The sequence below is a fragment of the Apteryx mantelli genome, chromosome 4 (genome assembly GCF_036417845.1).
Source record: "Apteryx mantelli isolate bAptMan1 chromosome 4, bAptMan1.hap1, whole genome shotgun sequence".
In the NCBI taxonomy this organism is placed as follows: domain Eukaryota; kingdom Metazoa; phylum Chordata; class Aves; order Apterygiformes; family Apterygidae; genus Apteryx; species Apteryx mantelli.
In genome coordinates, this window is record NC_089981.1 from 47,654,017 (window position 1) to 47,680,726 (window position 26,710).

General features: G+C 44.8%; 1 protein-coding gene across 6 annotated transcripts in view; it reads left to right on the forward strand.

Annotated features, from left to right (window-relative positions):
• Positions 1-26,032, forward strand: part of TYRO3 (TYRO3 protein tyrosine kinase) — a 44,381-nt gene extending 18,349 nt beyond the window's left edge. For 2 of the 6 annotated variants that reach the window (XM_067296458.1, XM_067296459.1), the window contains 13 exons: positions 3,151-3,328; positions 4,115-4,257; positions 5,535-5,679; positions 9,848-9,977; positions 10,824-10,924; positions 12,169-12,264; positions 14,562-14,642; positions 16,363-16,455; positions 17,215-17,336; positions 17,640-17,749; positions 18,769-18,928; positions 20,367-20,503; positions 23,578-26,032. In XM_067296458.1, coding sequence (XP_067152559.1) covers positions 3,151-3,328; positions 4,115-4,257; positions 5,535-5,679; positions 9,848-9,977; positions 10,824-10,924; positions 12,169-12,264; positions 14,562-14,642; positions 16,363-16,455; positions 17,215-17,336; positions 17,640-17,749; positions 18,769-18,928; positions 20,367-20,503; positions 23,578-23,953 — 1,872 coding nt within the window. In that variant the 3' untranslated portion in view covers positions 23,954-26,032. Of the gene's footprint in view, positions 1-3,150; positions 3,329-4,114; positions 4,258-5,534; positions 5,680-9,847; positions 9,978-10,823; positions 10,925-12,168; positions 12,265-14,561; positions 14,643-16,362; positions 16,456-17,214; positions 17,337-17,639; positions 17,750-18,768; positions 18,929-19,909; positions 20,018-20,181; positions 20,504-23,577 lie in introns of those variants that run through there. The other 4 variants (XR_010884156.1, XR_010884157.1, XR_010884158.1 and 1 more) reach the window with 4 other exon arrangements.
• The last annotated feature ends 678 nt before the right edge of the window (positions 26,033-26,710 follow it).

Here is a 26,710-nt window from a genome sequence, read left to right on the forward strand (position 1 = left end):
CTGGCCCATGGTAACTTGTTCCAGTGCAGTGCAGTCACCTGCAACTCTTGTGCCACCTCAGCTCTGTGCTTTGCAATGCCAGTGGGAATGCTGGGATCCAGCTATACTAATGAGCACAGGGGATGAGGACCTTGAGAGTAGAGGGCATGATACGTGAAAGGTGGGGGTGATGGAGGCAGAAGATAAGTTGGGCTCTTTGGAGACAAAGTCAAGCATATTTGCGTGTTTTAGAGCCCTGCCTCTAAATCTTGATTGGTTTTTACATTACCCAAGACCAATTCACAGAATCACAGAATCACTGAGGTTGGAAGGGACCTCTGGAGATCATCTAGTCCAACCCCCCTGCTCAAGCAGGGTCACCTAGAGCACATTGCACAGGATTGCATCCAGGCGCATTTTGAATATCTCCAGAGAAGGAGACTCCACCACCTCTCGGGGCAACCTGTTCCAGTGCTCTGTCACCCTCACAGTGAAAAAGTATTTCCTCATGTTAAGATGGAAGTGTCTGTGTTTCAGTTTGTGCCCATTGCCTCGCGTCCTGTCGCTCGTCACCACTGAAAAGAGTCTGGCCCCATCCTCTCGACACCCTCCCTTCAGATACTTGTACACATTGATAAGATCTCGTCTCAGCCTTCTCTTCTCCAAGCTAAACAGGCCCAGCTCTCTCAGCCTTTCCTCATAAGAGAGATGCTCCAGTCCCCTAATCATCTTTGTGGCCCTTCGCTGGACTTGCTCCAGTAGTGCCACATCCCTCTTGTACTGGGGAGCCCAGAACTGGACGCAGTACTCTAGATGTGGCCTCACCAGGGCTGAGTAGAGGGGGAGAATCACCTCCAAATTCTACCCAAAAAATTCAAGGGTGGCTTTTAGCTCCAGCTAGTGCTGAGTACTCAGCATCTCTGAAAAAATGCAACACTTATTTAGGTTCCTAGAAACAATGATGCATGTCCAACTTCAGACAAAGTTTGTTTCTTGCATTACACACTTAACTGTAAAATCGGATCAAACAGCTCATATCTGAGTGACAAAAAGAAATGGTGATTTCTGAAGCAAGTGGAGCAAGGAGAGGCAGGCACATTCCCCAGGGGTTTATCTGTCAGGTGCAAATAGTGGGCCTCTTTGCTTTCCCTACCTGATTACAGCACTAATGTGAGCTGGAGTGGAATTTCTATGGGGTGTTGCCAACTATGTAGATGAGGAAGGATTATAAGCACAAAATATACTGGAAGCAGCCAAGCTAATTTACTTGCTCTCCTCTTTTATTTGGGGAGGAGGTGAGGAAACCAGAGATTTCATGCTCTGATGTTTATTCTCTTTCATAAATAAAAGAAACTATCATCTTGATTTAACTCTCTGGCAGAATGAATGCCTGAATATAGCTGGCCCAGGTCTCTGTTTTTTGTTGCTGCTTCTGTTCATTTGCTGTTCAAAATGTTTTTCTTCCTCTGTTTTACAATGCCGAGTTAACTCCAGTTGGAACAGTCTATTCTCTGCCGAGTTAGCTCCAGTTGGAACAGCCTATTCTCTCTGGTTGTCATGATCTTCAGCTTCAGCAGTGCTAATCTCCTGTGTCTTGAGCTCCTCCTCACACTTTCTTGGGGAGGGGTGGGGGGTGGGGGAAGGAGGGACAGATGCAAAAGAGGCTGAGTCAGAGCAGCTCAGATTCTGCCCACTCAGCAGTCTCTCCCCCCTTTAAGCCTCACAGACTTTTTTGTTCCATTTGGGGAGGATGAAGTGCCCAGGTTTGGTTCTGGGAGCAGGTTAACTTGGCACTAATCCTCCGCTGACAAAAAGCTGTTTCCTGTAGTGGTCTTTAGCAGCTTAAATGCCACGGTTCATCTTCAGTGTTTCTCCCATGGTTCTGATTCTGTGAGAGCCATTGACCCACATTTCCATGAGAAAATGCACGCACTCCTGGCTCCCAGTGAGAGAGCTATTGTACTTCTGCTAGGAGCTCGCAGAAAGCCAAGGGGGTGGGGGTGAGGCTTGGCTCTCGTTCCCTGGCACTCAGCAATTGCAGCAGTGCCCCAGCACAGCACATGTTCAGATAGGCAGATTACCTCTGAGAGGAACAGGGTAGAAAGTCACTGTGTTTACTCACCTTTCGCACAAGCTGTATTCCAGGGAAAAAGGGGGGAAGATACAAGACTCCTGACAAAAACGCATTATCAAAGTGACAGAGTTGTACACTAAACACGGATTGCTTTTTCCCTGCTTTGGGTGACACTGATTGACAATGAGAACAATATGTTCTTCCATTAGGAAACTTGAGATCTTCCTTTTTATTAGCCAAATTAATCAGTGGGCCAAAGTGTGTGTGAGAATGAGCAGAAGAAGGGTAGGAAGAAAGACTGCTATAGTCTTAGAGAATAGAAAGTTCATGGGATTGTTTCACTTTTGTCAGTATACCTTGCCTTTACTCCCAGCTCTGCTCTTTCATATGCACTTGAGAAGAGAGAAGGGCTGAGCCTGGAGCTATGCAGGAGACTATTGCTGTTGTTAGTACAAAAGGAGGTGGAACATTGAACCTGTCTGTGCATTAAAAGCCCATAGTGAGATCAGATTTAACTTAACGTTCATGTTACTTAAAAGTTCAGGTTTAAAAAAGAAAAGAAGAGCTGCAGGAGTGATAGCAAGTTTCTTTTCAGTTTAATTTGAAACAGTTTGGGTGAACCAAGCTACCTGTATCTGCTGTGTCTGTAATCCATTGCAAGACTGTACAAATATACAAACTTCTGAAAAAGGAGTTCAGAAAAAGATGACAATAGGCAACAGGGAAGTTGATCTAACAATTTTCATTGCCCAAACTTAGACAAGCCTCAGAAGCAAACAGCCAGCACTCAGAGCAACAAGTACTTAAAAAAAAAATGTAGAATTTGCAACATAGATAAGGAAATGTTTTAAAATATGGAACCAAACTTTCAGCTGCTAGAAAATCATTGAACTGCCAAAGCTAGAAGAGAGATATCACTTAAATGAAATAAAGGCATGGCTTGAGATTCTTAGTTTGACAACTCCCTTTCCAGCATTTTAAACACCACCGGTGCCATATCTGTTTCTACTTGTTCCTGAGCTAACTGTGAAACAATTGTGGACCTGTTATTCATATGGTTAATGGTAACGGCCTGCTCCCTTTCGCTCTTGGCCCAGGTGGCAGAGTCACCAGAAGGCCGGGAGGTCTCCATGGAGGTTGCCCCGGTGCCCCCCTTTGCCTACGATGTGCAAGACCTGAAGCACTCCACCAACTACAGCGTCCGTGTGCGCTGCAGCAATGAGATGGGCAGCTCCCCTTTCACAGACCGTGTGTACTTCCAGACCCTGGAGCTTGGTAAGCACAGAGCAGACGAGCAGGAAAGCAGTTCTAAAGCTGACAAAGAGCTGATGATAAACTTCATAAACTTGCTAATTCGCAAATGCAAGTCCTGTTGCATTTGCACGGTCAGACATGACACTGTTGGATTGCTTGTCCACTCTAAGGGTCTCCTAACACCCTGCCATTCTTATTTCTCTTACTGTGGGTGAAGCTGGGAATGGGGTGTTGTACTTTCACATTTATTCTTCCCCAATGGCTTCCAGAACAAATTTTAGAAATTTGTAAGTAAAGACGTTGAAGTTATGAACTCTGCTTAGGACCAAAAACCAATCAGTTGGGTCAAAAACATCCTGATATTTCCTTCCTGGAGTATCTCAACAGACATCTGTGGAGTTGTCCCATGAATGAATCGGACCCATTTTGTTCTGTTTTCTGTCTTACCTTCAGTAAAACAAAATAATAATCTGTAGTCAAATGCGGTTAACAGCATGATGTGTAAGACAGAAGCTGATCGAGCCACAGGGCTTGTGTGTGCTATGCATGTGTCCCATTGGGTCTCTGAGATCCTTGGAGTCTTGGGAATAAGAGATAGCAGTGAAACAAGAGATGCTGGCTTAACCTTATCTTCTCCACTTGAAGCAAACATGGTGATTGGTGGCTTGCAGAAGTTGTTTTCTCCTCTCACACTCTCTGCTCTGGCTGATCTCAGGAAAGAGTGAAGTTGTCTTTTCAGTGATTTTCGGTGTGGATAGTACCTTACTTTGCTGCACTGAGTGGTTGTGTTCTGTCCTCTGCCTTCAGCTCCAAGCAGCACCCCACAAAATATCCATATTATCCAAAAGGAGCCTGGTCTGATTTTGGAGTGGGAAGGTGTGGCTCCAGACGTGTTGAAAGAAAGTGTCCTGGGATACAGGCTGGAGTGGATTCAGGATAATGTAACTCAGGTAACAGATTCTGAGGGGAGCTGAGCCACTGGACACAGAAGTGGAGAATGTACAGATTAAATCTTATAGGTGCTGGGTCCCTCATCCCCTACCAAGACTGGGGGGCTAGGTTCCTGGCATTGCTTTTGTGTAAATGTTCTGGCTTCAGATGTTTGGGCCAATTTCGCATTCCTTGCACATGTAAAATCCTTTGCTTCAATGTTCATCTGCAGACAGATCAGTTCCCAGCTGCTCCTTGTACAACAAGGACAATGGAGGGAGAATTCAGTTCATTCCTCCCTCTTTCAAGTTCTGTCCCAAGAGTTGCTCAGACAGTGTGGCAGGATCTGCTCCTTCTCTCTCCTGTGGCTTAGACTTGTGTTTTCAAATCCTAGCAGCACAGGAGTATTTAACAAGTGCATGAGTTATACTATAAATCACAATAAAATGTTGTGGATTCCTTTATTTCATTTACAGTATGGAAGGAGCTTAAAGGGACTCTGTCAGGGGAGAAGGCCTTTCATTTGATCTTCAGTATTGACCTTTCACAAGTATCTGCCTTTGAAGTTCACAGCATTATTTCTTATGGTTTCTTACTTCTTAAATTTCCCCGGTGATTATTAATGATGAACAAGCCTGTAATAAAAGATAGCTAGAGGGAAAACAGACTTCCTTTCTTGCATGACCCATTTCATACTAGGTCGGCCTCATTGACTCCCATTGTAAATTCCCATTGAATTTACATTGTCAGCAGTGGCAACCAAATCTTCATGGGTTTATTGCAAATGATGTGTGTCAAGAAGATCCCCCAAATTACTGAAAATATGTTGGCTTTGTCCTCCTAAGTGAAAGTTGGCCATGAATTTCAGCAGCAGTTTGAGATTTGGTCAACAAGTTAAAACAGATAGGCTCCTCCTTTGGATTAAAACTGTCAGATGCTTTGCAGTATGTTAGAACATCTTTGTGTTTAAAACAGAAGAAGGAATTGTGTATTTTAACAGGAGGGAAAAAAAAACATTTCTATAGCAACTTTCATGGAAGGATCTCAAAGCAGGAAATCATTAAACCTCCTATCTTCCCTATGCTCTGGGAAGCTATTAGCAATCTTTGAGAAGAGAAACCCAGGATGACACCCCAAGTTAGTGACAAAGCCAAGACTAGAACCCAGAAGTCAAAACTCTCAACCCGTTCTTTAGCACCAATAAAATGCGCAGTACTGATTTGTTTTAGTTTTAAAGTGAAGTTCTATACTAGATGCCTTTTAAGGCAATTTATCATTTGTTGCTATTTGCTTTCAGGGGGAGATGATCGTACAGGAGACAAAAGCTAATCTTACAATGTGGAATCCTCTCAAAGACCTGATCATCAGGGTGTGTGTGCTGAACTCTGCAGGCTGTGGGCCCTGGAGTGAGCTCTTCCTGCTTGAAGCCCAGGAGGTCGTGGGTGAGTCCATCACCATGGGGAAGAAAGTCAGAAGTGGTGGAACTGCTGTATTTCTCCAAGTCTGCTCCTTTCAACACCCACATCTGACTGAGCCGTGTGGCTTTATACAACAACACATTTCATCAAGTAGGATGAAAATTAAATAACACTTAAAGAGCTAGTGTAAACAAAACAGCTTTTAGCCACTGCTGTTTCTTCTTTAACAAGCTTTTGCTGTGCTTAGTGCAGAGCAGGATGAGGGGGGACACAATATAAAAGATACAAATGAAGACTTGATATCCATCATTTGGGCTTAAGCCACACACATTTACAAGAGTAAATGTGACAGAAAAGTCTTCTAATGTAAGTTTTCTTCTTTGGTTTAATTTGAGGTCATTCCTGACTAGTTTAAGCTGAGCCTTATTTAAACCATCGCCATACAGCTTTTTGCAAGGGCTTTACTAAAGTGTTTATATTAAACTAGCGTAGCTCCCTCAATGGAAAAACCGAACTGCTGGTGTAAGTGTGAAATAATGGTACAGAAGCTGTACTTGTACAATTTGGACCATGCAGAGGGTATGTTGGGAGGGAAGAACGTGCATGTGTGGAGAGCAGTCCTGGTGATAAAAGGGCAGTTAGGTCCATCTGTGTTGATTTACTTGCCACTGGAATTTCACAGTGAATGGGAAATAGGAGTCTGGCTAAAGAGAAGGGCAGGACAGCATATGGGGAGATGACTGGATGGGAGAGAAGAATACTGATTGTGAAGGAAACTGAAAAACAACTGAGAGGAAGAAGTTCAGAAGCAAAATATAGATTAGAGATGAGAAGGCAGTGAGGTACAAGTCTGCAAAAATCCCAGATCTCTTGAAGTTCTGCCCCCAGCCACTGTTGTGGGGCAGGAAGCTATCGCTGCCCTCCGGTGCTGATCCATCTACTGCTGCTTTCCTGCTACTCCACATGTCTTTTGGAGAATCATGTGGACATTGATTCCTCCTGATCCCTCCATGCTTGGGGGTGGCAGGGGAACCTGGGCTGGAGTTCCCAGGCCAGCCGGAGGTGGGGGAGAAGGGCAGAGTAGCTGGAGAGAATGCAGTCCGTACTGCAGTAGTGCGTCTAATGCTGCTTTTGATGAGTGAGTTACTCAGAAAGGCCCTTTGGCCACCTGATTCTTGTGATGAAGTCACTAGGGATGGTTATGTGTGAGCTCACAGTCATTGTGGGATCAAAGTCCCCAACTTGTTTAAAGCAGAATAAAGTGGTGTGGAGGTCCAGAGCTGATTCTGCCAGAGGATGGGCTTCCCCCCAGTTAATGTGTTTCTCCTGCTTTTTGCATAGGTATTGTCTGTGACACCCAAAGTCAAAAGAAAAGTACCTGCAAGGACTAGAAAATCCCTCTGGAAAATGGCCAGCACTGGCAAGAAGCTCCAGGGAATGTACAGGGCTTACATTTTACAGGGAGCTGGAATAGGGCAATCCTGAAAGCACAAAATGTTTGCTTTTATTTACAAACCACTTCAGAAAAGTAGCATCAGGAGTGATGCTTGTTTTGGCCAAACACTGGCTGAAAGCACATACATTTGTTCACAAGCATAACAGCCTGGAAATAAAGGTTCACTGTGGAAAAGCTGACAGGCCTTAAACAGCAGAGCTGCAGAAAGACTGTGGCTTTGTTTCAGGCCTGGTAGAAAATATAAGTTGCTTCCTTTCCTAAAATAGCAGGCTGGCACTGGTTGCTTTATGTGAGAAATGCCAGGGGTGGTTTCTGACTAGCTCCCAGTACGGCAGTAAGGATGACTAAGCCTATATAAACTTTAAGTCTTATTTGTCATCACAGCAAGCTAGTAGGAGCTCCACCCTGCATGTGCAGAGATCTTGTGCACTATTACAAAGATTATGTTAACATTTTCAGAAGCAAATGCTTTTATTTCTGGGAGAACTGAGTGGTCTAATGATTTTTTTTCTCTCTGTAATTTTTGTGATCATATGCAGGAGAGGACTCTTGAATTATGTTTTTTGTATACCTTGCAATAAAAGAACTACTGCAGAAATAAAAAGGGTTCTCTCATCATCAAAGTGCTCCTAAATACTCATTAAGCTCATCTAATAATACTGCCTTCTGTCTGCTTTGTGCAGTCTTAAGGCATATGTTGTTGGAAGGGAGGAGCACAAGAAATGGGAGAAAGACAGAGCTGGGGGAGGAGAGGAAACTTGGTCCTTACTTGGGCTGCAAGCCATCCTCTCTAGTTCAGGGAAAGAGTGGGAAGCAATGAACTGTCGGGCAGAGGAAGAGGAGCAGTAGATTTCAGCATTCTGCTCCATTTCAGACATGTCTGTTAGAAACTGTGGGTGGCATTACTTGGGCTCCTGATTCCCAGTGGTTCAGAGAGAGGGAGAATTGTTTTGTTTTGTTTTTCGTCCATCCTCCTTTCGGAGGGCACCCCTGCCACCCCACCCCCCAAAAGTGACCTAAATCCCTGCTATCTCACCAGGCCAGCTAGCAGAGACTGGAAAAAACAGTCTGAAAGAGGTTTGTCTCACTGTAGGGGGAAGGGAAGCTTATCATTAACTATCAGAGGACCTTTTACATCAGTGCTGTTAACTATTTCTCTCCTGATTGTTTGGCAGGAACAGCCCAGGTTGGCTGGGGAATTGTGGAGAGGATTGGAGTTACCTTTCATTGTATTTTGGTTGCACTTCTGTTTCTAATCCCTCTCTGTCCTCACTGGCAGTCTCAAAGGCCAGGTCAAAAGGCACAGCACAAAGTATACAGGGCCTGTAAAACCTGGGCGGGAAGAGATAAGAATGCTGACGAATGGGTGCTACTGCTCTGATAATTTTTTGCAAGAGGAGAAGTACTATTTTGCTTCCTCAGTGGATTCCAGTATTTATATTCTGTTTCCTTCAGTTTTACCTTCCTTAAATGATACTTCCTTAAAAACTTGAAAGATATGGCTTGAAAACGCAACTAGTAGTCAAGCCTTAGAAGCCCTTTGCCAGCCAGAGCTTTTCCAGCAAGAATATCTGACTCCTTTTTGCCCAGCATACATCTAAGCAGAAGCTCCTCCAAATCTCAGCCCATTCACTTGACACCTCTTTCAAGGATCACATGATAGGATTACTTACACCCTCAAAAATGGTTCTTCCTTAGCTTCTGGTAAAGCACAGTCAACTGTTGAAGGTGACCAAGCAAGTGCCAAGATGAAGGAAATACTTTGAGACCTGTTACCTATTCTTTGTTCTTAAAGAATTTGGAGGTATGAGGGCTATCCTAAATTTTAATAAATCCATTCAAACTGGCATTTAATCTTTAGCAATTATGTTTGGAGGAGGAGTCATCTCTCAGGGAATTGGATTAATTTATCTGTTGTTTGCCAAGCATAGATAACATTTATTTCTTCAAAACTACATTGCTGTAGTATCTTCCTTCCCTGGTAGCTTACTCAGATTGGCAACATCTTGATTTCTTCTGCAGAGAAGAGAGTTTGTAGTCAAAAATATATATGTTTTGGAAGCAGATATTAGACTGGAATTGGAACCTGAATGTTGGGTAATTTTCTTCTTGACTCTCTGGGGACTTTTAAAAAATCAGTCCCTCTCTGGTAGGTCCTACAACATTGGGAATCTACAGCCCATACCAAGTTCCACAGGGTGCTTCTCTTTGTGGGAGAGGTGAGAGGGGAAATGTAAATATTTTCAACAAATTGCCATCAAGAGCTATTGTCTTTCAAAATGCTGTCTGAGTGGGAGTCAGGCAGCACTGTGTAGCTCTTTCACCTTGTCCAGACTCCCCTGACTGTCTCAAAGAGGGCAGAATGAAACCTGCATGCAAAATGTAATGTTTTTGTCTTGAGACACCACCAGAAAGTGGGTCACCTGAAAGTTAGGATCTCATGTAAAGTAATATAATCTGGAGCAGTGTTATTTACTTTGTTAGTGCTCAAAACTGAGAATAGTATCTGATGGCTGGATGCATCTGCTCTGCCTTTGCTCTGTTAAACAGGTAGTTTTCTGATGGTTGGCTGAGTAGCTGTTTATGCCACGTTCTAGTGCACAATGATCCACTGTGCACACCAAATCCAGCAGGATGGCTTTTCTGTTGAAAAGCAAAAAGAAGAAATATCCCAGTACAGTCTATTTACCACTGACAGTCTTCTACTTCCTGACTAGTGTTTTCTCCTCCATCTAGGTGGCCAGAGACAACCTCCTTATGGGACATCCTGGGTTCCTGTGGCATTGGGCATTCTCACGGCTCTGGTCACAGCTGTCGCCCTGGCTCTTATTCTCCTTCGAAAGAGAAGAAAGGAAACTCGGTTTGGGTAAGAGAGATTCTCTATGGAGCAGTTAGAGAGGTTGTCACTTTCTCCTCCAGTATGGTTTCTGATTCACTATTTTTCAAGAAATGTTGTGAATTAAGTGTTTCTTGTCCTTTCTTTGGATAACTCTTCACAAATATGGGGGGGTGACCCTGGGTTAGAGTCTGGCAGGAAAGTGCCCTACTTTTTTTTCAAATTGGGAAGACCAAAAAGCAGTAGAAGAATTGTCACCTTAATGACTGGGCTTTATTAGAATGCAGAAATATAAATTAGATCAATGTAACTCTTCAAGTACTTAGCACTGCTGCATAAGCAATTCAATGAAAAAAGACCTGCAAATGAATCTTGCCTTATTTTCTATGCTCTCCTGCATTGTGTCCTTTATCCCATGCTGCTTTTCAATCTAGCAAATGCTTGTAACTTCCCTGACTGCCCAGAGTCCTTTGGACCCCAGGACAGTCTCCTTCTTCCATCACCTCTGAAGCATAGCTGTGGATTGCTCTGTGCTGCAAGCAAGGCTCCCCTTCTTTCCAGAGTCTCCCTGACCTCCTCTTGCAGCTGCTTCCCTGCTTATGCAGCTCTTGCAACCTGCCCCAACCTGCAGCTTCTCCCAGGTACTCCCAGAGGAGTCTTTTAATCATTGTCCTGCTTCTGAAGGATCCCATCCCCTCCAGAATGCACCAGCAAGGCAGTTCCCACTTTCCACTGACTAGCTACACCCTTTTAAACAAAACATAGCCTGTATTATTTGTACAGCAAGTGGAGAACAATCATCCATAGTCCATCACACCCTTTTAGCAGTGAATGGCCCACGTCATCATGGCCCTGTGTGTCTTTTTTGCCTTCTAGCCATGCCTTCGGCAGCGTGGTTGGCAGAGGGGATCCAGCAGTTCATTTCAGAGCTGCCAGGTCTTTCAACAGGGAGGGCCCAGAGCTCATTGAAGCAACATGTGAGTAAAATGGCTTGAGTTACTCTGCCTGAGAAGCCATGTTCATGCATGTACTGTGCTGTCTCTGTTTTGCCTAGAACTGATGTTTTTAGATCAACAACATGGGATTAATTCACAGGGAGACTCAGGCACTCTGTGGGTGGGTGGTAGGTGTGATTCTTCTAAAAGTTCTCATAGCTAGTGTGTACTAACTGCTTCTGGTATCTAGCCCTGGAAAGTGACCTCTCATAAGGCTGAACTGCCTTGTGGATGGATATCCATTACAGCCTAGACTGAAGCCATCATGTTGCATTTGAACTGTGGTTGACAGAGGTGAATGGCTAGAATTACCATTGCCCTACCAGATACATAGCACCATTTCATTTGCCATTTACAGCTGCTGTCATAGTATATTTTAGTGCAAGGCATAAATTCAGCACTCCCCTGCCCCAGTGTCACACTACAGGGACTCTTGACTCTAATGCAATGTAATAGTGAGATGGATATGACCTTATAATAATATTAGCAGTACAGTTTAAACTCAGTCTGCTGAACAGTACTGCAAGCATGAACCAACTGATCAGTCCTGGGAGGCCAAGAATTGATAACTTCTCAGATAGGAGACTGAGTCACAGGAGTGTTCAGGGTTACGATGATCCAGTTCTGTCTCCTGGTTCAGTGAGGGCATGGCTCTCCACAGCAGTGCTGCATGGTGGGTTAGGGTGATGCTCCCGCTGTCTTTGACTTTGTTCTCCTAGGTTTAGAGATCTCTCCTTTCATCTAGTCACCATGAGCTGTTGGATAATATGTTACCCATTCAGCCAGGTACTGTGAGACTTGTACTGTATTTAAAATAGTCTGGGGGCCAGTCACTGAAAAACTGGTGCAGTTCCGTCAACTTAAATGAAGCTGTATGAGCCTGTGTCCCTCCAATCCCTTCTGTTTGGATTCTGTCTCCTCAGAGTTATTTACAGCTGTATTCTAGTTGCTTGTGGTGTGCTTAAGGCTAGTGTTATGGCAGCATCTCCCTTTCAGGACTGTTGGTACTGAAAGAGACATTTTCTTGGGATTAAAAGCTATTGGCCTCTTATCTGCGGCGAGGCTAGAGGACATGGAGGGGAATGAACCTCTTTCAGGTTTTCCTGTGTGCATTAGGGGAATAGGATTGGAGATGGAGATTAGGGGGAAGGTCAAACGGAGCTCTTGATGTTGTAATAGAACATTTAATTATCCCTTATTTGACCCTTCCTTTCCTTTTTTTCTAGTGGAGAGTGTGGGGATCAGTGATGAGCTGAAGACAAAACTCAAAGATGTCCTAATCCAGGAACAGCAGTTCACCTTGGGAAGGATGTTGGGCAAGGGTAAGAACCAAAACCTGAACAAGACTTTACACTAAAAGTCCCACTTGTATTACCAATACTGCTGAGTAGGGCAAAGCATTATAAGCAGTTTTTCTCTCCTGCTTGTAGATGGCAATTAAAATGGTACTTTCCCTTCTGCTGGGATAAAACAGTTCAAAGGTTTAACGTAATTAAGAGGATATTGGCTAAGCCATACCTATAATGTGGCTCTACAGAGTCATGAGCTGTAGTGTATGCTCAGCTTTCCAAAGTGCTGTTGGTTCACTGGTATGTGAATTTCTTTCAGAGGTTTAATCAAAGGAATTCTTTCCATTTACACAAGCAGGCATTCAAATGGCCTGAGACAATATAGAGACAGAGATGATCTACCGCAAACACTCCAAGCCCTCAAAATGTGTTGATTCAGTTTCAGATATTCTCAACATCTGGGATGGTTTGGCTCCAAATTTTATTTTGGGCTGTTAAAGAGGCCCATTGAGAACAGGTACAGAATTTTTCTGGCATTTGTCCTCATTAGTTCAGGCCCTTAGGTGTTCTTCTTACTGGGGTAGCTGGATTTCCTGCACAGGTGCCACTAACATTTCTCCGAGTTTTTTAGATCAGGAGGATGGGCAGAGTAAAGTTAGGTTAACTTTAGCTAAACTTTAGCTAAAAGGTTAGCCCAGGTACTCTCTATGAAAACAGGGATTTGAATTTAGATTTCCCAAACTGCAGACTAATGTACTAATTGTTGAATCATCTTTCCCTATTTCTCAAGCTATAGGCAATCTCTGGGAAGAAGTGAAAGCATTTAATGATAAAACCAATAACTAAGAGAGAAGCATAAGTCAGGGGTCATAAGCAAAAGGGAGCTGAAGTGCTTGGCTTCCTTTTTCTTTGTAATACTTGTTTTAGTGCAGTTCTCTGACCCTGCTCCACTGGGAGCATTCTTCCACTCCAGCCCTCCCAGAACAAACATGTTCCTGAAAGTCTCTTCCACAGCAGGAAGGTGGCCTTCCTGCAGAAGAGGTTTCAGAGCGCTTAGCAATGCTAAGTAATTAAACGGTGTCAGCTCTTGGCCAGTTTCTGGGATCCTGCTCCAACCGTTCTGGGCTGGCCCCATGGCAGGTAATGAATGGAAATAGACTGCAGTGGCACCTTGGGGGATAGCTGTGATGGGAGGATGTTGGCTGGCATGGTCTGCTCTGTGCTGTCAGCTCCATGCCCCCAACTCTGTGGTCAGGACTCAGGTTAGAAGAGGGCATGGCTATATTATCTCAGGCTCAGACACAACTGAGCAACAATATGGAAGCAGTACAAAATGGCTTTGCCCCTTCTCTTTCTCCTCTTTTGTGATCTGATCCGCTGCTTATGGTTATTGTGAAATAAGCACATGCCATGCTGTAGCGAAGGACACTGGTGAAAAGCTAGTGGAAAGATAATGCTTTTGAGGTAGGTATCATGAGTGCCATGTTTTGCTTCTTTCTCTTCAGTACCATATAATCCCTCATACTAGTGCATTTTGAATGGAGTAAGCAGTTACAAAATTAGAGAGAGAAAATCTAGAGTCAAAACTAATGCAAAGGGGCTGTTATGCTGTGGTATAAAGCCACATAAGGCTAAAATAATTTGAAGAGGGTTTGGCCAGTTGCACTTCATCTTTTCTCCCTTAGAGAACATAGAGGGGTAAACACTTGCTCCAGTGAATTAACATACCACTCACACACAGGTAAGTGTTTTGTCTATTGTCTGGTCAGTAGTGAGTCATGGAAGTCATGGAAGTCATTCCTTGAATTTAGAGAGCTAAGGCCGACTGTGTCTCAGTTGATTGAATCCTGGCACCATTCCTGGACTGTCAGCTCTGACAGCTGCCATCTCCAACAGCTCCAAGTGCTGAGAACTTCTTCAGCCAACAAACCCACTCACTGCTCCATCTAATAGCCCCCTTTCTGACCAGGGCCTCACTCAGCTGCATCCCTCACAATATAGCTTCCCTAGGAATGTCTGCCTGGGATCCCAGCTCATGCTCTGACTCTGCATCTCCAGCTGGCAGAGCATTGCTTTCTCTCTCTCTTGTTCTCCTTTGCTTTCTGGACTGCCAGCACAGTGGCCTCTGTCTGTTGGTTGTGCTACCTCTTCTAGGCACACATATGCTGATAGCTGCTGGCTGGAACTGCAGAATAAAAAATGGAGCTGGAAGATGCATTTCTCATGGTTGTTTAGCTTCTTTCTCAGTGACCCCTGTAGTGAACCTGCTGTGAATCATACTTTCTTCACTAGAAACGCTTCCCTCACTGCCTGCTCTGATCATTTCACAGGGGAATTTGGGTCAGTTCGAGAGGCGTTACTGAAGCTAGATGATGGCTCTTTCCAGAAAGTGGCAGTGAAGATGCTGAAAGGTAAGTGGGAGCAGGGCTACCTGAAGTGCGTAAGAGGAAAGAGCTTGGAAAGATTAAACACTATCTGTCCTGTTCTCCAGCAGACATCCCCTGATGTTCTTCCTTACTCTTCTCTGTGCTTCCCACCCAGCCACTTCACCTATGTTCTCTGTCCCATCCCTTTCACATCAGTCTTTTAATCATGTAAGCTTTTCAGGGGAGAGTCTGTACCACCTTAGTTGGTTGTACAGCACCTACCACATGGGGAATGTAACCAAAAGCAAGTTATAGCCACAGCTGTTTCTGTGCACAGACGATCTTATTCAGTTGCTTGATTCAGCGTAACACTACATTCCTATGCTGTAGGCAGCTCAGCCAGATCTGCTTAGCCCTAGTAATTCAGCAATGAAGGACCGTATTCTTTCAAGCATATATCTTAGAATAAACAGAAGAGTGGTGGGCTGAATGCACTGATAAACAAACTTGTATCAATTAGGCGTAGGTGACAAAGTAATCTAACTCCCATCTGATTCGTCATTTGGTGAGTGTACGTAACAAAGGCAACGAACATGTTCATTAGGCAGAAGTCTGTAACAGGAAGAATAATTAATAGACAGCTGTAAGTCAAAGCAAATATGTGCATATATATATATGTGTTAACCTATGTTACTTTGCCTCTATTGCCCACAGAACCAAAATTAACTGTGCCTGACATAAAGCAGAGTCACACTTGCTTATCTCTAGATCTGACTCTGGCCCCCACAGAATAAAAGTTTGTTCTAAATACGCTAATACCACATTACTGTAAGCTGCATCATTTTCTCCAATTTCAACAATAATTCTGATCAGTTTGCCAGCCCCTTGGTGGGTAGTCAAACTGTCTACCTTCAGGCATCTAACTTGGGAACTCTGTATCGCCCTCCAGAGGTATCTTCCTTTCTCTGTTGACTGTAAGAAGGGAATTTACTTTTGTCTTCTGAATCATACTTAAATTACTTGCCTAAAGCAGATAAAGTGAATATTCGCCTGTAAGTCTGAGTCTGATCTTGCAGCAGGACTGGAGGACTTCCACTAAATTCAGTAGCAGGGGAAGTAGCCCCCTGGGGTAGTTCTTGATTATATTGATATACTTCCATAAGTCTGGAGCAATAGCAATGAGAAATAATTTACTCCAGATTTATGCTGGTTTATGTCACTGCTGAATTTTGTCCAAGCTCTCCAGAACTGCAGGTACTTAAGAAATCTTAGCTTTTGCACGTTAGAAGAATCAGTCATGCTTAGAGATGTAAAAGCTTTGATCTTTCATGCCATCCTGGTCATAGATTAATTGGGGTCTACCATGGTAGCCTGGAATTCCAGGCCATCCAGTCAGTTTCAACATTTTAATTTTGTATGCTGTCTCCTCTCCCCTACCATTATCATTTAGCTTCTTTTAGCTAATTAATTCTTACATCTTTAACCCACATGATTTCCATGGCTTCCAAGGAATGTTGTTGCTGAGAAAAGAGCTGCTAATCTGCAGGTCTTTTTTCTGCCAAGAATCAGTTCACCAGATGTCCCTGATGCATGTTTACTGCTGCCCATCCCAGGAGAAAGTGTCAGGCTCTGCTTTGTTGTAAACTGGCTGATCTAGCTGTAGGTCTGGAAGGATGTGCTATGCCTCAAAGAACAAACTTCCGATAATGATTATCTGTAATGCCCCTTGGAGCCACTGACAGAGGTTATTGCCATTTCTTTCCAGCGGATATCTTCACCTCGACTGACATTGAGGAGTTCCTGCGAGAGGCTGCTTGCATGAAGGAGTTTGACCACCCACATGTTACTAAACTGATCGGTGAGTGAGCAGTGCTGCTCTGTGGAGCCAAAAAGCACCTCCCATCCTGCAGGATCCCACACAGCCTCACATGCTCACACGTATTGCTGGCCAGCAGCAGTGTTAATGCAGTCACCCCTGGTGCTGTAGGGAGCAACCACTTAGCAGGCTGGAGTCCTGTGTGTATCAGTGTTGCTCCTCCCCGGCCTGGAGGAAGTTGGAGTGTGCGTAAGTGCTCACAACATGCACCGGCACTCCTCAAACACCTGTAATTAACCTCTCTTGTTTAAGCCATTTCTTGGGTTCTTGCAAATACTATGTTTGACTATCTGAGAGATGTCTGAACTACTGTGAAATGTGGAGAGCTGGACTGGTAAAAAGTAAGGGGACAGGAGATTTGCCCCAAATACTGGGTAAGAAGCAAGACATCCATGGGGGGCACTGTGGAACCTGGACAATCTCCAGAATGTGGAGATTGCTCTGCTGACCCTGGGGTTGGGGGTAGTCTGATCTGGAGTGCTCCTGGAAACACTTATAGCCAGTCCTATAAGAAGCTGAGAGGCACTGAGCACTTAGTGTTCCCCCTGAGGTGAACTGGATTAACGATATCTCAATACCTCCTGGCATGAAGCCATGCAAAGGAACTTGGAGCATGGAATCTACCCTCCAAAAAGGCATGTGTTCCTCCAAATTCTCAAGAGAAAGGCACAGCAGTCTGTAAGGTTTCCCTTGGGACTGATCTGTTTGCTAAAAACCCTTTGTTTTGTGTATCCTCATTAGGAGTCAGTCTACGAAGTCGTCCCAAGGGTCGGCTCCCAATTCCCATGGTGATCCTGCCTTTTATGAAGCATGGAGACCTTCATGCTTTTCTGCTGATGTCACGAATTGGTGAAAACCCTTTTGTAAGTCTTCCTTATTGTAGAATTCCTTCTGGGAGGTTGTAGATTTTCAGAGGTCATACTCAGATCAGTTCAGGGTTGGTCTCCCAAAGCCATTGGCAGATGACCAGATTCTGACACCAATGGAATTTGGGGTTGGGATATGATGTTGAAGTGACTGTACTCAATCCTGCCCACTTTGAGGACCAACTCCTCCTTTCCATCCCCTCTCTGTATCACCCTGTCCCTGCTCAGTGAGCTAGCAGTAAATGTTGCAGTTTTGCCATGAGTTTCCAGGAACAGAATTTAAACTGTTATTTCTTTCAGAACTTGCCTGTTCAGACACTCCTCAAGTTCATGATTGACATTGCCAGTGGGATGGAGTATCTGAGCTCAAAAAATTTCATACACAGGGACCTTGCAGCTCGGAACTGCATGTAAGTGAACTGTGAGCTTTTAGAGAAAAGAAAGATTGCAGTGGCTGAGAGAGGCACGAGAAGCCTTTTGCAGGACAGAAGCGGGGAGGGATCCTGTCCCAGGATGCCTGTCCTTGCATCTAAGTGACAGTAGGCAGAGGGGAGCCATGGCCAGGCATGGGAGGGGCAGAAACTCCTAAGTCCCCACTGAGCTTCCAAATCACCCCTATTTATAGGGAACTATTCCAGCACTGGTTTGTACATGTGTCTGTAGGGTCCACTGCAATCTGTTTTTGTAATTACTCTGTTGGTTGTGTGTCAGCAGGGGCTATTTGCTCCATATCATAAGGTAACCAACAGGAGAGAATGGGTTTTGGCTGTGATAGGAGTAAGGAACTTTCAGTATAGCCTGGAATTTGTATTCATAATACCTAGTATGTATTTTGAGGACTTCATTATCACAGTGTAAGAAATGTAGAGTTTCATGTGGAGTTTCCCAGAAAGCAGGTGAAGGATGACTTATGTGAAGAATGTCTTCTGAAATAATTACATGGTTAGTACATTGTGTGATCCCACACTGCTGCTCTTGTCCTCAGATTGCCTTGCCTGCTTTGAAGAGAAGAAAGATTCTTTTTTCGTCCTTTTTTTCTCCGCTTCTTACCTGAGGGTGGAGTAAGGAACAGCCCAGTATAGCAGATAGAACTCTGCCTCTGAAGAAAACCACGACAAGCAGTAAAATGTGGAATGAGACATATATTTCCAATGGCATTTAAATATCCAGATGTACAGACAGGAACCTGTTAGTCATAATGTAAAAGGATCGGTTAGCCTGCTTTGGCACTTCAGAGAAACCCAAACTGATTTCCTGTTTTTAAATATTTAAAAAATATATAGACTTCCTTTAGAAGAAGCTGAGTACCTCTTTCATCATATCTCCTTTTGAGAAAAGTAGGAGGGCCTTCATGAGACCTAGGAGTATGAAGTCTGTTCCCTGAGGTGGCCAATAAATGCCTTTCTTAGTCATTAAAACTTTTCCTTAGGTTGGATGAGAACATGAATGTGAGTGTGGCAGACTTTGGGCTTTCTAAGAAAATCTACAGTGGAGATTACTACCGTCAGGGCTGTGCTTCCAAGCTGCCGGTGAAGTGGCTTGCCCTGGAAAGTCTGGCTGATAATCTGTACACGACACAAAGTGATGTGGTAAGTTTTGCTCTAGTGCGTTTGGGGTCTGCTTGTAATCCTGCAGAAGTGAAGGAATCCTTCTGTATTCACTGAGAATGGGAAAAGGCCCTGGTGATGGGAAAGGGAGTTTGCCTGGTACCTTGTGTTTGAGGCACAGTGCCCACCTCTGCCATGGTTGCTCTCAGAACTCAGGACCAAAAATATCTGTGCATGGTTCATGCATAGCAGAAGAGATGAACCCCTTTCTCCTGCTCCTCTTGTCCTTCAGTCCTTCTTCATTCCTTGGTGCTTACCCCCATCCCCTCCTTCTGCCTTCTGCTTTTTCCTCCTCCTTTTCCTCTCTCTTTGTACAATCTCTTCTTATTCTTATTCTTTTTCCTTTCTCTTCTGCATTATAATTTGAAGGTGATCTGATCTCACATGCACATAACCCATACACTCACATACAAGTGAAGCAATAGTACTCCATCCTACAGAGGGCATTGATGGAACTTCTTAGACTCCAAGTATATCAGTGCTTAGATACTCCTCCCAATAACATTTCCCTTGGGGAGTGAGACTAAACCCATCATCTGAAATTTCCTCATTTCCTCTTTTTTTTTTTTTTTCCCTTCTGATACCTTCTTCCCTCTTCATTACTGTCTTCCAATCTGGTTTCCTATTAGTTTTGTCCTTCATGGCTTTGCACTTGCCTTCACGCTCATCCATGTCAATGTCTCTGAAGAGTTAGCCAAGAGGGCCTTGTAACTCAGCTGCAGTGTCACCTGGTGATTGGCATAACCACTGTAGACAGTGTTTAGTGATTGGTGATCACAAACACTGAACAGGGTTTTGCTTAAGATAACCATATTTTTTGCACCTAACAAACACTGCAGTTTAGATGTAAATGTACAGGTATGACTGTTACAGCACAGAGCAAAAATCAACATGAGCCAAAAGTGGTTACTTACCCTGCTCATTGGCTAAACTTGGCTTTCATTTGTACCTGTACATTCCCAGCAACCCAGAATCTGGCTCAGTGAATTAAGCATCTGATCTATGAGCTCCAAAGCAAAATCTTCATGTAGCTGAAAATCACAAGACTGATACCACACACCTTCAAAAACAGTAAGTGGGAGATCCTTGGGAGAGGTTTGCAGGTGGGAGACAGCAGTAACTCTAAGAGGCCCCCCTGCTCCACTGCAGGATTGCTCTGGGCAGGGCCTTCAGCTGTCTCCTGAAATAATGTGTCAGCATCAGCAAGATCTGCGTCTTTTCTTTTTGTTTTCTAGCTGGAGTTTGGATAGTCCTTGCACTAGCAGAGCCCCACTGTTGCTCATGTGACCTTACCCCAGGCTGAGAGGCATGCTTGAACTGTGCGAGAGTCACAGTCTGGCCCACGCTGAGCATACCGAAACCCTACCCCAGCAAGCAGGGAACTGTCTGTTCGCTAGCTCTGTTTGCTGTTCCCTTTCAGTGGGCGTTCGGGGTGACCATGTGGGAGATTGTGACCCGAGGGCAAACCCCTTATGCTGGCATTGAGAATGCAGAAATCTACAACTACCTCATCAGTGGGAACAGGCTGAAGCAGCCACCGGAGTGCCTGGAGGATGTGTGAGTACTTCCTCTCTTTGCTGACATTTGATTCCCTGAGAAGTTTGGCTTACTGGAAGGAAACAGGAGCAGCTGGCTGGGGCTCTGATCTGAATCTATCCACTTTCCAGTACACAGAGGCATTCACTAGAAGTCACTGGGTTAGCTACCAAATATTGTCTGTTGACAGAGCTCCCTGGAACCAGTGGTAGCTACACGAGCAGCTAACTTGGCTCAAGAGCATGAACAGTATCAACATTAGAGGCTCTTGGCTTTGTGGAAACTATAACTGCGTTTCCAGAAACTCACTGCTCCCTACCTGTCTCAGGCCAGCATCTAAGAAAAGAGATGAGTTTTGTGGCACATCCCAAAGGCTGAATGGACAAACAATCTAGCGAGATGATGAGGAAAGTAAATTGCAGAGCCAGTGGCTGGCATGTGTCTTTCAGAGCTGGGTTTGTTTTTCAAGATCACATCTGCTAATCTCACCAAAAATAGCAGGATAAAAGAGAAGGAAGGGACACACGAGGATCTAAAGCTCTGTGGATCAGTGTCCCACCTTAAATTACAGGTGGAAACAAAACCACGACAATCTTTGGATATTGGTTTCAGACATTTTCAGACTTGCAGGAAGGTTTCGGACAGCCACCTGGGGAGCAGGCAGCCACATGCTGCAGCCTCTGTGGCCTCTGAATAGCCAGGCCCACACTCCTGCCTTCCTGCAGCTGAGGATGTGCTCTTTGCCAGCAGATTATGCAAAATGTGTGCTCAGGAACCATTGCTCCAAGGCTTGTGGCTGGAATAAGATTCCTAGAGCACACCCATAGGGTTGAAATAGATGCCTAAACTGTATTGACTGCCTTTACACTGGCTTTAGAGGCCTTTTCAAGCTATTCCTTGTTTATAAAAGGGACACATGGAAAGCTCCCTTTTCCCCCCTTTCTCCTGCTATGATAGTGGAATATTTTATGTGGTTTCCTTTCTCCTTTTGCTTTCTACATGAGGGAATAATCTGTACTCCTGTTATTAAAGTTGTACACTTTTGTCTTCTCAGCAGTTCATTTTAACTATTCCCAAACTTAAATGAAAATATCAATATATACCACTGCTTAAATTCTGTGTCTGTATCTCAACTACTGTGAGTAGCTTTGACTCCAAGTTGTGGAGTCTATGGCTGTGGGATGTTATAGATGACAAAAGTATAGACGAGATTCAAAAAGCTACTAGGCATTGAAGAAAAATACATCAAAAACTACTGAAAAAAAACAATCTCCATTTCAAGAGACCCCTAAACTACAAATTGTTGAGATCTGAGAGGGTGTGCCAGGAAAATCTCCCTGTGTATGCTCACCTTCACCTTATGTGCTTTCCCCAAGCTTCTGCTGTTGGCCACTATCAAAGGCAGGACACTGGGGCAGATGGGCTTTTGGGCTGATTCAGTATAGCCACTCCCAGTTCTCTACCTTTTCCCTCGACTAAATTTCTGTTGTTGGCAGTGAGGGTTAAAGAGCTTATTTACTGTGGTCCTGCAGAGTAGAAAGTTTATATTTTATGCAGAGTGTTTTGAGTTATTTCTACCACTTTTGAGGGTTGTAGGTCAGGATTAAGACGAGAGAAGCATTGAAGCTTTCTGTAAAACTAATGTGAGATCAAAAACAGACTCGTAAAGCTGATATCAGGCAAGGGACATAAAAGTAAAATAAAAGCCATCGTGAAATGCTTTATTTCCCAGCAAAGGCCATATCAGATTTTTTCCGTTTACAAGTCTAACTGAGGTTTGTTTGTCTGTAGAGCTTTTCAATGCCAGCACTGTGAGATTGTGCTTTGTTCCTGATCCCTGCAGAACTGGCAACAATAAAGAAATAGGAAAGCAGCTGCCAGTTTTGAGGATGATGCACAGAGAGGAGGACAATAGGCCTGGCAGGGCTCCAGCAAAACGAGCCCTGGAGGGAGGCCAGCCTGGCTGGAGGCCGGCAGAGCGCAGGCGCTCAGCTGGGTGCTGATATGTCGCCCGTGAGGGTGGTGATCGGAGGAGCTGAGCTCCTAGCCCCCTTCCCCAGCACGTGCTGTCTGAACCAGTGACTTCTCACACTGGCATTTGGTCAGTGAGAGCTGCAGTGACCGCAGCTTCCAGCTGGCATTTGCCCTCAGGAGAAACGTTGCCCATGTAACACAGCTGTGACGACAGCCTACAACAGTACCAAGCAAGTTTTCTGCATCGAGGTGGTGCTTCTGTAGTAGAAGGGCCATTTTAGCATATCTCATCCAGCAGTGAAGTCGCTGTCAGCCCCATTGCAGCCCTTTACACATGTTCATTGTGCCGTTTCCCAGTCGCGCTGGCGCGCTGTCATCCAGCAATAGTGGCATTATGCCTAGGGCCCCAAGTTAACACATTTTGAAAAAGAAGGTTCTAGAAATAACTTGCACCTCCTATAACTGGGTCTCTGCAGCATTTGCAATGACAGCTTCCACCACAGCAGAGGTTATAAACTGGGACTTTTCTCATGAATAAATTCAAAAACTATTACTAGCTGGTGTTATACTCACAGTCCTATTCAAGCTCTCCACAGACAATGGAATAATTTTTTTCCAAAAAGTTCAGCATCCTTTGACAGGGTTTTTTGATATTTTGATACCTTCTAAATTATTATTTTGAACAAAATGAGAATGCTTCTGAAGGAAGCTGTCTCCTGGGCAAGCCCAAAGCCAGTAAGTTTTGGGGAAAGTGACTGTGCTTTTCAATTGTCACTGCAAAAATATTGCATGTCTCTAAATGTCTGTAATACCTCAGCGACATATACAACCTAATTTTAAAAAACAAGCACTGCAAATTCCAAGCAACTATATACATGCCAAAACTAGAATTTTTGACAGCCTTCATTTTCTGTGCTCAGCCCACCTTCTGCCCTGAAGGAAGAAAAGGTTAGAGCCTGTTTACCGAAGTTGTGAGTCTCCCTGCAGTTAGGGCTTTTGGTGGTCTGTAGGTAGCACTGCTCCTCCCTGACGCTGCTGAAGGGGTACAGAAGTGCGCTAGCACAGTGTTGTAGTGGCAGGATGGAGGCCTTTCTCAGTGCTCTTGTCTCTCTCTGTTGCAGCTACGTTCTCATGTGCAGATGTTGGCATCCTGAGCCCAAGCTACGCCCAAGCTTTGGGGTGCTCCGGTCCCAGCTGGAAATGATTCGGGGGAGGATGTCCACACTCTCTTCCAGTCAAGATCCTCTCTACGTCAACATTGGGAAGGACAAAGAGGCCCCTGCGAGTGACCCGGCCCTGCACGCCTCCTTTGGGGATGTGGACAGTGAGGAGAGCGTGGCTGGGGCAGCAGCTGCTGTCACTAGTGACTATCGCTACATCATGAGCCCCCTGTGCCTTGGAGACGATGCCGAGGGTGAAAGGCATCCAGATGTGGCGGAAGGGGAGAACAAAAGCCTTCTGTATGAGCTGGAGACAGAAGGAGAGAAAAGTTGCTAGTCTGTACATAACAGTGACGCTCCGCTTCCCTGGGACGGGATGTGTGCAGCTGCAGTGCTGCAGCACCAGAGTCTCTGACGCCACGTCTGGGATGGCTTTGAGCAGCACAGAGTCCCCAGGCGGCTGCTGCAGCTTTCACTGTGCGTGTGGGCTGCAGAGGTGGACAGCTCGGAAGGACCTCTGCCCTCACAACCCCTCAGATGTAGGGAACGAGGGCAGTAGGATTACAGGTCGGTCACATCCCACTGAAAGGAGTTCGATGCTAAGGCGGGTGGTCAGAGTCTGTGCTCTGCTCCTTCTCGCTGACTGCTGGAGCAGAGCCGAATGCACCTGCTGTTCTGTCAGTGCTCGCTCTTTTGTAGATGTTGTCTTTGACCCTGGCTGCATAACTTTGGGCCTGGTACCTCTGAAAACACTAGTGGGTATTTACAGTGTCATTCAAGACAACAGGGCAAAATCCCCCTCGTGTTCACTCAGCAGTACTGCCTAGACTTGCTGCCTACCTCAGTGGTTCTCAAACTGTGATCTGCGGATCTGCTTCTGTCCAGCAGTGAATTTGAACATCTGGCATTTTTCATGCAGTGACACTCGCTGCTTCCTTGGGCCAGGGCTCTTTTAAGAGCTTCAGATGCTTTGGTGAGCGATGAAGTTAGAAACAAGGAAAATCCAGCATCCCTCTTCAACCCTTGTACTTCTTTTGTGTATTTCTTTGTCTTCTGTTTGATGACCAGACTTGCAGCTGGCATTAAAAAGTGAAGGGAGGAGGAGCAGCTGGCGTGTGTGAAGACAAGATCCAACTTCAAAGGGATCGAAAGGAAGCAGTGCAGAGGGGACTTAACAGCCGAATGGGGAAACAGTGCTGCTTAATGCAAAGTGCTGCCCTCCAGGAGTGGAAGGAGACAGCCTAAACACAGAATGGCAGCCTGTAGACTTGCATCAAATTCAGTGAGAGCAGGATTCAGCATTTGCTTTAAAATAGGATTACTTTAATCTTTCTCTTTAGTTGTCCTATTACTTTTTCAAATAACCAAGTGCTGTAGCTGCTGTAGTGAAGGTGTGAAATCAGTTTTGTGAAGGTGTGTGTGCTGAGGCGGAAGGGATCCACTGGGAGATCTCTTTTGAAAGAGGGGGTCATCATTATGAAAAAGCTTGAGAACCACTGGCTGTCCTTTAAGGAGGTCTTCAGGCACGCTGTAAAAGCCACATCAGATCATAGGCTAGTATCACTGCAGCCTTCCATACAGGGCAAAATTAGTGTTTTTGCTCTTCGGGTTTTGTTTTGTTTTCCAATCAGCATGTCTGACTCACTATAACTGCCAAGTGCTTGTGTGGTTTTTAATAATTTAATATTTTAATGTAAATCAGCATTTGTTTTGTGCAGTGGTTCTCAGCACTTGCAAGGAGGTGCAGTTACATCTTACTCTATTTATCCTAAATATTTGCTTGATCTTAATTTGTTTTATTTCCAGTGCCCTGAAAACTCAGCAGTATCACATGACCTAAAATTCCACATTGCTCTTCCTTAGAAGCAAATACCATAAATGTCATAATTTGCTGAGTTGTCAAAGGTGGGACCAATATGTCAAATTAGATTGCAGACTTGGTGTCAGAACACTCCATGCTTCAGTGCCCAATATTTGGTTATTGTTGGCTCGGGGGCTAACTACAAAATTCAGGTCCAGTTTCAGCCCCTATTGTGAACACTTCCTAGGGAAGGGAAATTTCAGCCTGGGGTTTGGGCACGGGTCCTTTCTGTGAGGTTTCCTACTAAAAAATGATGTCCTACAGATGTCTTCAGAAGTTCAGTACAGTTTCTCATATACAGACTGCACCATCTTATACCCCAGGCAGTACAGGGTTTTCTCTTCATTTAGCTGGGATGCTGTAAATGCAGGTGAAAAGATAACACCTAACAAAGTATAACAAAAAGCTGTGGCAGTGCACATGTTTGCAGGGAGGGTGGAAGGCTATGCTCCCTGCAGCTGCCTGGGAAGTGCAGATGTACATACACGCTCTAACTTTGGGAAGCATGTCAATAGTTTTTATGCATTTTTTTAATAAAACATGTACTGTGTCTGAGTCCCAGTTTTTTATCTGTGATGGAGTTTGTGGTGATGCTCTGGAAGGATTTTCTCACTTCCTGGGATCATAAGTAAAATTGGTTGGTCTCATAGTGAATCTCTCTGCCCCAAATAAAAGCAGTCTTTCTCCCTTTATCATGTGTGATTAAGCTACTTCTTGGAGGCAGAGAACATTTCTGGCCTTCCCAGGCAGCATGGTCATGCTGCATGGCTTTCACCTTGAGACTGAAGCCCCAGCTCCAGTAGGCACTGGCTGGTGCTCCCCAAAGCACCGACTTCTCCGGCCCCAGCTGTGTGGGAGCAGGGGGAGAAACCTTTACTGGAAAACACTTCATCCTACATGGAAATGGAAAATCTCTCCATTGGTTCCTCCCTCCTCAAACCTGTCTACACCCATCCAATTACCAGCAATGCTCTCTGTGGAAGAGCAGTTTGGAGGCGGTGGGTTATATTCAGCCGCTGAGTCAGATGTTCCAAATGTAACATAAAAGAGCCCCTGGATTTCCAGCTCACTGAGAAGAAAAGGTGTACCTCACACTTTTATTCTTCATCAGCGAGCAGCACATTGCACACCCTCTGCCTGCCAGCTCACACAGAGAGGAAGAGTGATGGTAAACGGTATGAGCACTCACCCCCCATCTGCAATGCAGGAAAAACGACTTCCTAAGCACCAAGT